The 12364-nt window shown below is 40.0% G+C and overlaps 1 protein-coding gene across 9 annotated transcripts in view; it reads left to right on the forward strand.

The window, feature by feature from the left end:
• RERE (arginine-glutamic acid dipeptide repeats) overlaps positions 1-12364 on the forward strand; it is a 407880-nt gene that overhangs the window by 305872 nt on the left and 89644 nt on the right. For all 9 annotated transcript variants that reach the window (XM_077891331.1, XM_077891339.1, XM_077891333.1 and 6 more), the window contains one exon: positions 11710-11808. In XM_077891331.1, coding sequence (XP_077747457.1) covers positions 11710-11808 — 99 coding nt within the window. The remainder of the gene's footprint in view (positions 1-11709; positions 11809-12364) is intronic.

Genomic DNA, 12364 nt, shown 5'->3' on the forward strand with positions numbered 1-12364 from the left:
ACTTAGTGGGACTTAAAACAGTTTCTGTAAATGTTTTTCACTTAATATTTTGCAGCTGCTTGAGAGTTTGTTTTTGGTTGTGTTTTCTAAGTAATCTGTACGCCCAACATGGGGTTTGAACTCACAACCCTGAGATCAAGAAGAGTCACATGGTCTTCTGACTGAGCCAGCCAGACACCCCTGGTCTTGAGGTTTTTGTTTTTATTTATTTTCTCAAATTAACTTTCTGAAGGAATCTGGATAAAATTGACTCAGAGCTGGCCTTTCACATATACTTTCTGGGTCAATTTAGCTTTTATGAATGGGTTCACTAGTGCCTATATTTCCATGAGATAGATAGAACTTTATTTTTTTCCTGTCAGCCTCTAGGTTAGAGCCTCACATACTGTTTTTCTGTATTCAAGGCTGTGAGGATGCTAAGAAGTAAATGAAAAAGTGTTTTAATTTCCACTTGTGGCCCTGAACTATCTCCACTGTGATCACACATAGATCTTCCCAAACTGACAAATAATTATCGTTCACAAAAGCAGCATAAACAATCTAGATTTATGCATCTGCCAGTAGTTTTTCTTTCTGTGGCCAAAATTCTAGTAGTTCTGTATCTTTAAGCTGTATCTTATCCTTTGGGGATTGGTTTGCTGAGTCTTAAGGAGTCAGCCTTCCCTCAGGAACACATGGCTCATAGCTTAGATCCACAGCAGCCTTGCTTTCTTTAAGTACTTTGCCTAGACTCACGCAGAAAGCAGAAGGAAAGCTTTGGTTTCTAGGAAGTGAGGTATATATATGTTTGCTGTATAGATGATTATCTGTAATTTTATTTAAAAACCTGTGGCACAGGGGATCCCTGGGTGGCGCAGCGGTTTGGCGCCTGCCTTTGGCCCAGGGCGCGATCCTGGAGACCCGGGATCGAATCCCACATCGGGCTCCCGGTGCATGGAGCCTGCTTCTCCCTCTGCCTGTGTCTCTGCCCCTCTCTCTCTCACTGTGTGCCTATCATAAAAAAAATAAATAAATAAATAAAATAAAAATAAGTAATTTAAAAAAAAAAAAAAAAAAAAAAACCTGTGGCACAGAGATGCCTGGGTGGCTCAGTTGTTTAAGTGTCTGACTCTTGATTTCAGCTCAACTCATGGTCTTAGGGTCATAAGATCGAGCCTCAGGTTGGGCTCCATGCTCTGCGAGGAGTCTGCTTGAGGTTCTTTCCCTCTCCTTTTGCCCCTCCCCCTACTCACTCTTGCATGCTCTCTCTCTCTCTGTCTCTCAAATAAATAAATAAATCTTTAAACACCTGTGGCATAAACTATTCCTGTTTTCACAGAAACCTGAAAACTAAGATATTAACCAGTGGATGTCAGTATAGCCTCTGCATCAGCTAGCTATTCAGGATTTGGTCTGGGCAGTTTGGCCTAGTTCATTGGCTATATTGTTTATTCTACTATTTTTCTAACTGAATGTATTAATATTACCATTTATTTATTCAAAAAATAGCATCCTCTGGTATTTAATTTTAAAAGAAATCTCTGTACAAAGAAGAAATGTTAACTTTGAAGTTCCAAAAATGACCTACTTCGGCCGCTCTGCTACAGGTGAGGAAGCCAAGGGGCTGCGTCACTGTGTGAAGGAGGGACATCCCGAACCCCTTTGTCCCTGCTGCTACTTTCCTGGTTCCCAGGTCAGATTTTTTCCTAGTTCCCAACAAGTCACCTGGTTCTTGATTTCCCTTCTCGGTCCCACATTGCATCCTGTCTTGTAAGCACCGCAGAATAAACTTTGTTCCTGTGGCGTTCTGAAGCTTGTTGGCTTTCCTCAGCACTGGTGCTGTTTCCCCGCAATGGTTGTGCAGTCTGTCCCTTTTTTAGCCCGCCATCCCAGATGGAACATTTCCTATGCTCCAGGAATCCTGCTCAGGGACTACCATGTATCTTTTCATCCTAAACTGTTCTCCAAATAGGTTCTGTATTTTCCTTTTCTGCAGTTGAGAAAACTGTGGTTAAGAGAGATACCTTGCCTGTTACCACACAGCAAGAGCTGTGGCAGAGTTGGGGGTTTGAATGAATGCCAGAGCTCAGAACCCTTTCTTTGGGCTTCATCTCTGCAGAACTCCCACACGTTCATTGTTGGTTCCAGGACCTCTGGAGATTCTTTTTTCCAGGTGTTTATGAAGATGGTGTTGGATTAGAGCCTCAGAATAGCTGAGTGGTCAGAAATGGTGAAGACGTTCAGAGTTTTTTGTTTTTAGCTTTTTAAGATTTTGTTTATTTATTCATGAGAGACACAGAGAGAGAGAGAGAGAGAGAGAGAGAGAGAGAGAGAGAGAGGCAGAGACACAGGCAGAGGGAGAAGCAGGCCCTATGCAGGGAGCCTGACATGGGACTTGATCCCGGGTCTCCAGGATCAGGCCCTGGGCTGAAGGCGGAACTAAACCGCCAAGCCACCCCGGCTTCCCAGTTTTGTTTTGTATTTTATAAATAGTTCCCTGATCTCAGTAGATGCCAGCATTTGATGCCTACTTTCTGACCAGCTTACTGGTTGAGGCTCCTGTTCTGTGGGTTTTGAATACCTTCAAAAACACCCTGGCCAGGAGATGGAGACCTACTAATTTCTAGACACATTATTATGTGGGAAGTAATTATGAGTGAGAAATACGGGAGTATATATCAGCCACGGGAAATTCAGTTGTGAGATGTTACCTAGACATATTACTGCCTATTTTTACTGGTTCCTAGAACGTTTTTAATTTGATTGTTGCTCTTCAAGACAAGTTTATCAATCATAGTGCACTGATTATTGATTTTGAAAACCTGCTCTGTGAAGTCATCTTGTTTTTTTTCTAGACAGAGTCAGTGTTCACTGGCAGTCTTTGTGTTTTTATGATAGCATTTATTTCATTATTTTCTTTATGTGTGTGTGTATGTTTCCTCTTCTCTGAGCTGCTGGTTCCCCCTCCTGTGTACCCACCCCGCCCTCAAGGGAAGAAAAGATAGCGAGCTTCCTGTGCTACTGCTGCTGGAGGATTTAGTGAACCCATGGTCACCACCAGGCCCCCAGGTCCTAAGTTGCTGCACAACAAACGCTGGGGAAGGGACTCTTAGAGCTCCTGGATGTGGCCTTATGTTCTTTTGCAGCGGTGGAAGTGGCCTTGAGCAACGTATCAAGCCTCTCAGTTTTGCTTCCTCATTTTTAGTAGCCTTACCACAAATAGTGGTGTGAGGAATGATGAAGTCAGAAAGATCTAATACAGCACCTCACATACACGATGCTCAGCAAACTTTGGCCGCCCCTCTGTTCTCTGTGACTTCAGGGGCTGGCATAGTTCCTGGGACATCGTAGTTATGCAGGGAGAGTTGCAGGGAGAGTTGGTTTAGCGACTGTGTGTTTTCCTTCTGAAAATTATCCAGATCTGCTCCTCAGCCCTACTTTAAGCAGCTACATTCTGCCTTTTTGCTGTTATCTTAATTTTTTTATTTTTTAAAAGATTTTATTCATTATCCCTGCCGAGAGAGAGAGAGAGAGAGAGAGAGAGAAAAGAGAAGAGAAGAGAAGAGAAGAGAAGAGAAGAGAAGAGAGAGAAGAGAGAAGGAGAAAGAGAGGGGAGACACACAAGCAGGGGGAAGGGAGCAGAGGGAGAGGAAGAAGACTCCCTGCTGAGCAGGAAGCCTAATATGGGGCTTGATCCAAGGACCCTGAGATCATGACCTAAGCCAAAGGAGACACTTCACCAAACTGAGCCACCCAGGTGCCCATTTGCTGTTATCTTTAAAATGGGTTCCCATAAGAACATTTATACAAATTTAGCTTTCTTAGTGCTTAAAAGCATCATTTGGAATGATAGTGGCCAAACAAAAATAAATACTGTGCCTTAGTTTCAATTCTAGTTTTTTAATGCATATATGTACCATATTTGAGCTTAACTAGTTCATTGGTGATGGAATGAAACATATTGATATCTATAAATTATGGATTATAAGAAATTTTTTTAAGTTTTGTCTTAGATTTCTTCCAGATCTTTCTCATTTATGTTAATAGTTGAAATAATTAAAACTACATAAAGAACTTTAACATCTTTTCCAAATCCCACTTTTTTTCCTCTTTCTAAGCTATTTTGGCAGTTTCTTGCAAATAAACATATTTCATATAGCAAAAGACTTTTAAATCTAATATTCTTTTTTTTTAATATTGTTCTTAATGGACTGCAATTATTTAGTATTTAGCATGAATGCAGTCTAACTCAGATAGGCTTTTTTTACAGTTATTATGATGGCTGTAATTGCAAAAGGATGCTTTGAGGTAGGAGAAACTGCCAGATGCAATGCCATTTGATCTAAAAAAGGTCACAGTAAAAGGGACATTTAAATTAAGTTATAAATTACAATTGAAGAACAATATTTTGATGTGTGAGACCAGAGATGTCAGAGCAGGGAGATATAATTCATGGGTTCATTATAGAACAGAGGTGCCTGACAGCTGAGCCATGCCAAAAGGAAAATTTATTTGCAACATCACGCAGACGGAAAACGGCAGCTGAGATGAGAAGCCAGGGCAGAAACTTGAAGCCTTGTGGTTATACACAGAGTTTGTGCTAAAAGACTGCCTGAGATCCTGAGATGCTTAATGATTGCTGTAATATAAATGAGGTGTTTGGACATGTGTACATTTTCTGTCTTATTTAAATTAAGACCTTGTCCTTGCTATATAAAATAACATACTTTATAACTAGGCAGTAAGGTTTATTCTCTCACCTCTGTCCTATATACAGATTTGCTGAAATTTCAAAACTGTTTAAGGCAGGAAAGCTAAAGCTTGAAACAGGATCTCCATCTATGGCAGCTTTGAGGAAGGATATAATTTAATGTTTATAGCAATCCATGAGAAGTTCAATCATGAGTTAATTAAACTGTAGGCAGTCATTAAGTATTATTTATTCTTTCAAGAAGCTTGCCAGTAAAGCACTTATATATATTAAATTATAGAAAGTAATAAGCAGAGAATGATTTGTCAGGCAAAGTGCGAGTAGCACATTTAACTTGGGCAATTATGCAGAAATGTGTTTTTCTTCTTCGGGCATGATCCTTTCTTCCTGCTAATCAGGGAGAGGTCAGAAGCTTAACGAGACCATAGAGGGTGTATTCTCACCAGCACTGTATAGTAGATGATCTGTGGAACTTCTAGTTGTTGAGTAGTCTTTGCTAAGAGATGTGTGCCTAAAATTTGATTCCCTGTGATGATGCCAGTATAGTTTGTAGCTTTTTGACATTTCACATATCTTGTCACATTGTATCTGATTTCATCCCTTCCATTGTCTTTTGACACAGCTGAGGGATAGTGGTTTTAGGCCCATTTGACAGATGAAAACCTCAGTTCAGCCAGTTTGTGACAAACCTGATAACAAAATCAGTCTCCTGTCTCAAATCCTGTGCTGTGTTCACTAGGTATTAACAAGAAGGCATTGACTGTGGGATGGTTTATATAGAAGGGGCTGCTGGGCACATATGCATTGTGCAACTTGCTAAATGCATCCAATTACATGTGGTATCATACTCTTTGGCTCTGTGGATTCAGTGTAGCGGTTTCATTTGTACCAAACCAGGAGATTGTGTTACCCAAGCTGTTCTTGTTTTTAGCACCAAATTGCACCACCAAGTCCACTCTGCTGGTTCACTTATGCCACAGTGTTTGATGCTGAGATGTCCCACTGGATCTTATGGGCACTGGATGGCGTGGTAGGGGGTGCTAGACACACCTAATATGGGAAGAGTTCTGCTTGCTATCTCACAGTGAACAAACCAAAAGTGAAGGAAAAACCATAGCCTAAAGATTATATGGCACAAGCCCAGGGCACCAAAGACCAAACTGGTGCAAAACAGCAAAACAGAGATGGTTCCTTGACAGTGACTTGAAAGGCTGGGGGACTGATGAAGTATTACCATTTTGTTATCAAATTTCCTGGATATTGACCTGTGGTTTAGGGGAAGGCAGATTTTGCTTGTGTAGAAGTGTAGACTTCCAGTTCAGTGATGTGGAAGCAGCAGATTTAGAAGTATATGCCTTCATGGTCATTGGGTTATATGCACACACACCCTGGGATGATGAATTTGAAAACAGTGGTTTCTGCTGAATGACATCCTGCTTTAGTGGCTGGCATGGTGATGGGAAGGTGTGAGATCTACATGCTTCTCCCATCAATAGCTTGTAAACATTGGAAGCTGGTTGAGTAATGATGTTGTATCTTCGTTCCTGCAATTTGTGATGATCTTTCCCAGTCAACTCCAAAATAGTACAGTTTAGTGCTCGCTTCGGCAGCACATATACAAAATAGTACAGTTTACTGTACTCTACATTAAAATCACATTTAATCCCAGATTTTACCAACCCTGCTTGGTTGCAAAATGAACAAAAGGGTTTACTTTTCTTACTTTAATTGCTTTTCCAAGACTACAAAGTGAAGCTGTAAGTCATTTTGAGGGTTCCCCACCCCCCGTCTTCATTGTAATTTCTTTGGACAGTCTTCTCTGGGGAAATGGTAGAAAATTTTATTCACATTAAAGGACCTTTTTACCTCAGCGATAATGAGGTAAAGCTTGCACTGAGTTTCTTGACTGTACAGATGTGTCTCTATGGTTGTGATTGGTTGTTTAAAATTTGAAACCCACATAATGTTTTCCACAAAATGAAATTATTTTGTTAGAGCTTGATGCTATATTAGAGAGGAATGTCTTTAATGACAAGTTTTAGATATTTAAGGCAGCCAATATTTTGGTAAATTTAATTCTAATATACATAAGGAATACAGTTGAAATACCCAGTTTAGCTCTTCCTCCAACATTATTTTGGCTCCAGTCTGAAGATAGAAAATCTTCATAATCCTCTAGAAAACCATCCTTCTTTTAGAAGGGCTTACTTGTTGCTTGATACATAGACTGAAGTAGGTGGTAGCCACCCTGTGAGGACCCCTGGAGTTTGAATGTGAGATTTACATAGACGTGTTATACAAGACTAGTACTTTACAGAGCCTCTCACAGGTTACACCATTCTCACTCCTACATTTCTGATGGCCATTATCTGTGTATCTGTTCCTGGCACTTAGAGTACTATCTGGCACAGGTTAGCACTCGGTAAATATCTGTGGAAGGAACAAAGGATGTCCTGAGCTCCAGTAATTTTCCCAAAGTGCTCAAAACATAATCTTCATTTTTGTGTAGCTATGAGGGCCATAACAACTTTTAGTATGTTAAAAGTGTATCTTTAATAAAGGATAATTAAAGTGTTTCTATAAAGATGCAAAACTTTCAGAATGTTCTCAGACAAGATTCCTAGAAAGTAGAAATACATGTTTATAACATTCAGAAGAATGTGATGGTGTGGAGAGGTGTAGCTGGGTTCCCTTAGGAAAAGGGCATAGCACAGCCACCCCTTGACCTGGCTGTTGGACTAGCTTTTATGAATTATTGATGACAGTACAACAATAATACCCTAACTCCATTTGTTCAGTAAATATTTCATCACTGTTAGTAAATAATCCCATACCTCTGACTTTTCAAATATGTCTTGGTAGAGGGGTGGGAGAAATAGACACTAAATATTTATTGGGCTGATATCATGGAAAGGTCAGGAACAAGAATATTTTAAGAGGACAAGCAGACAGTGGATCAAATGAAAAGAGAGGGAGTTAGCCATTATTTAGAGAACAGAGTAGCGGAAGGAAGCACAGGTTACCACACATACATTGCAACAGCTTCTTGAGGGGAAAGTGTGATGTGAAATAAAGATTTGTGAAGGAAGTGTGAATGCTGGGATATGTTTAGGGGACAAAGAAGCAGCTTACACTAGAAATTGAACTGAGAGTGACGTGCATGCCCTGGATGGCTTTTCTAATAAACCAAACAACCAAAAGTTCAACAAATTATTCAGAACATTTCTTCCAGCACTCATTCAAAGCCATCCTTGGTTCACCAAAAAGTCAGGAATGGCACAGGGATTAATGACATTGATTTAATTTCAATTGGCCGTTCACTTTTGGAACAGGCCTTATGTTCTTTTTTTTAAATTTTATTTTTATTTTTTTTTAATTTTTATTTATTTATGATAGTCACACAGAGAGAGAGAGAGAGAGAGAGAGAGAGAGAGAGGCAGAGACATAGGCAGAGGGAGAAGCAGGCTCCATGCACTGGGAGCCCGACGTGGGATTCGATCCCGGGTCTCCAGGATCGCGCCCTGGGCCAAAGGTAGGCGCCAAACCGCTGCGCCACCCAGGGATCCCAGGCCTTATGTTCTTATGAGTAATTTCCTACCAGCCATATAAGATTTAAAATTTTAAATTTTTTTTTCAGTGTACTGTACCAGAGTTTTAGTCAAATTTCAAAAATTATTGAAATGAGTATGTGAAACATAAGTGGTATTGTTTATAGCTTAATAGTTTTTTACCCCCTCTCTGTGGAAAGGCTACTATCTAATCTAGAAAATTGATGAAAATTGAGTAGAGACTGCTTCCTTTTTTTTTCCTCTCTTTCCTTTTAAAAATAAATTGCTAATACTCATTTAGCATATGATGTGCCAGGTGCAGTTCTTAGCAATTTACATGTGTTTTCTAACGTTATCCTCATAATATCCTAAGAAGTAGACGTTGTTATACTCATTTTTAAAGATGACAATATTAAGTCCCAGAGAGGACAAGTAACTTGCCTGAGCTCCCACACCTAGTACGTAATAGAGCTAGAATTGGAATCCAGGTAGTTTTGCTCCAGAATCCATGGATTTTCATCATGTTCTTCATAATTACTCCCATATACTATAATTACCGCTTAAGAAATGTTAATTCTCCATAAGCTTTTTATTAAAAATTTATGATTTGATCAACTTGAATTGATTTCAAATTATCACTATGATACGTGCTTTAAAAAAATTAAATAGGTATTCAGCTTTTCCTTTTATTCAGTTACAGTCCATGACATTAAGCTCATATTATAGATTCTTGTTATATTATAGAACTTGACCTATATCTGCTTGGTTTAGATATTGGGCAAAGTTTGAAAATCTAACTTTATTTTCATCTTTCTATACTGCTGAAAGAAGTTTAGATTGGACAGCTTTCAAATATTTTAGCATTTATTTAGTATGATATTTATAATATTTTTTTAAAGTTTAATGATGAATGTTATGAAAACATGTAAGTCAGTATCTAGCATTCATAACAGTGCATATACCCTCTACACACACACACACACACACAGAAATACAGAATCAAAACAGAATCCAGGAGCGCCTGGGTGGTTCAGTTAGTTAAACATCTGCCTTCAGTTTAGGTCATGATCTCAGGGTCCTGGGATTGAGCCCCACATTGGGCTCCCTGCTCAGCGGAGAGTCTGCTTCTCCCTCTCCCTCTGCCTGCCACTCCCCCTGCTTGTGCTTTCTGTCAAATTAAAAAAAAAAAACAACTTTAAAAATAAAAACCAGAATCCAACATTGATTGTTGCCATAGGTGTTTTGTTTTAAGATAGATTTACTGTTTTAGTTAACATACAGACACATATAGCCTGGACTTCCTTGGACCTGGATTTAAAATAAATTGGGGTCTTCCAGACTTTGAGAATATTCAGGAAATTTTAATTTAAAAAATATTTTATTTATTTATTTGATAGAGAAAGTACACAAGTAGGGGGAACAGGAGAGGGAGAAGCAGACTCCCCCCATGCCCACCCTTGCTGAGCAGAGATCCCAGGGTCCTGAGATCATGGCCTGAGCTAAAGGCAAATGTTTACCTGACTGGGCCACCCAGGCACCCGGAAATTTTAATTTTTAGTACTGTTTCTCTGAGCAGTGAAAATGGATATTTGTAATATCCCTTCCAATAGCAACGAATAGTTAGAAGAGAGACTTGAGACTTAATATTTCAAATATTATTTTAATTTATTCAACAGATATTTACTGCAGGCTTACTATATGCCAAGCCCTGGATCTGTAGCAGTTATTAGGAAGGCAATCTGTACATCCTTCTTATGAGTCTTCTACTAAAGAGGGGAGAAACAGCACTGTCTCCTTTTGTGGATCTGTAGCTCTTTACTTACACCTCCATGGTAGCAATTAACTATTGTCTCCTTGATCTTGTTACCTCATATGTATTGTGTCCCCATAATACATCCCCAGGAGTTTGAGAGTTTCATGGAAATAAAAACCGTGGGCTACCAAGGTTTGGAACTTACTTGTTTTAAGATTTTATTTATTTATTTGTGAGAGACACACAGAGAGAGGCAGATGGAGAAGCAGGTTCCTCGCAGAGAGCCTGATGTGGGACTCAGATCCCAGGACCCCGGAACCATGCCCTGAGCCAAAGGCAGATGCTCAACTGCTGAGCCACCCAGGTGCCTCTGGACCTTATTTGTATTGAGTTGCAGCTGATGGTAAATTGTTCAAATAAAGGATTGAAGCATAGTGAGAAGATTGGAAGGTCCACTCCATGAGAGCAGGGATGTCTGCCTGTTTCGGTCACTGCTGTATGCCCAGGGTCTAGTACATTCCCTAGAAAGCAATAGGCACTTAGTCAATATATGGCTGAATGAATTCAAATCAACTTGTGATTTAGATTTGGGTGAAGTTTACGTAGGGACAATAGTTAAAGGCATTTATTAATTTAATCAGTAGTTCTTTTGGATCTACATATGCTACGGACTATTAGGCACTGGAAATAAGGTCTTAACCGAAACGGATTCTTGTGTCAGAGAACAAGATCTGTAAAGGAAAGCCAGATTTCCGGTGAGAATTTTCAATGGACAGCCACAGTTGGGGAAGGTCGATTAAACAAGAGGATCTTTCTATCTACTACTTGATTCCATCATCTGCAAGTTGAAACTCTGGAACTAAAAGCAGATTGGGGTCACATGAACCAAGAAAGGAATGTCTTTGCAAGATAGAGAAGGCAAGTGGTGTCAGGCACTGCCTGGGGTTGGAAAGGATATGAAGTGGAGTAAGTTTATTACTTTTGATGAGAGAGAAGTCTGGTCCTAGAAGGAATGTGTAGCTAAACCAGCATCTTCATTCACAGGCTGAACAGTTAGTATACTGTTATACAGTTTCATTAAAAAGCTTTTATAGTTCAGGTACCTGAATTTTTTTTAGTGAAGTTACTACAGTTGAAAGACTTCAGAAATGCTAAAGGGAAATAACATAATTTTGTGAACCGCTTTATAGGGAAATGGGACAACAGTGGGTGGGAATCACACTGGCTGGACTCCTGGTTTTACCGCCTGCTGGGTTAGTGTGGTGAGCACCTTTGTTTGACCTTTCTTTTTGTTTGTTTGTTTGACCTTTCTATGCCTCAGTTTCCTCATCCATAAAATGGGGTGACTATAGTTCCTAACACGTAAGCTTAAATGAGAGAATACCTTCCTCATAGGATTAAGAAAGATAATGTGTACACAGAATGTGCTCACTCACCGCTGTGCCTGGCCAGATGTTCACTAAGTGTTTGTTACTGTTGTTCTGAATCCTCTTCCTGATCTTGCCAAAATTAAGCTCTGCCTTCCCTGCTTCCCTTTCCCAGAACAGCTGGTACTGGGATCAGAGGGCGATTGGATGAGAACGAATTCTCTTGCGGATGAATGTGCCCATTCCATGATTCTTCTGTTGGAACAAATGCAGGACTTCTCTTTTATTGATTGGCTGCCAGACCTGTTATTTGGCACACTTAACTAACTAAAATTGTTGTTGTTGTTTTAGCTACATGAAAGTGGCTATGATGCTGGCAAAGCCCTGCAGCGCCTGGTAAAGAAGCCTGTGCCCAAACTGATTGAAAAGTGCTGGACGGAGGATGAAGTGGTAAGTGTGGATGGGAGCAGCCTTGTGGCCAGGGTCCCCAGGGTGTCTGCTTCTTAAACGTGTGCCCTCTCTGCTTCTCTGGGGACTGTCCGTGGCATCTGTTAGTCAAAGGAAGGAGCCTTCAAGCCTCATAATTGTACAGGGAGGCTTGATCTTGGTAAGCTTAGTGGGAAGGATTTTCTCAGGTTTCATGGAAAGAGAGAAGAGATTGGTAGTATTGCTTGGCTGGTTTTAGCAAGCCAGCTTTTGAATACCTCCTTATTTTAAGACACAAGCGTTTGTAAACCAGGTGATAACCTAGAGTGGAGCCAGTGACTTGCAGGAAACATAGACCTGATTATATAAATACAGTGAATCTTTCATATTCATTATGTCATTATGGTCTATCAAAGAAGGTAGGGAGCTAAAATATGTGCCCACAAGTACAGATTTGAATACTCATGGATTCCTGTCCCAGCAGACCGAGTTCTCATTAAGCTACATTCCCATCTTGTGACTTCTGAAAGGTATTGCCATAAAAGACTTACAAATTACTTGTGCTTTTGCAAATACAGTC

Source organism: Canis aureus, chromosome 3 (assembly GCF_053574225.1).
Source record: "Canis aureus isolate CA01 chromosome 3, VMU_Caureus_v.1.0, whole genome shotgun sequence".
NCBI classification, from domain to species: Eukaryota; Metazoa; Chordata; class Mammalia; order Carnivora; family Canidae; genus Canis; species Canis aureus.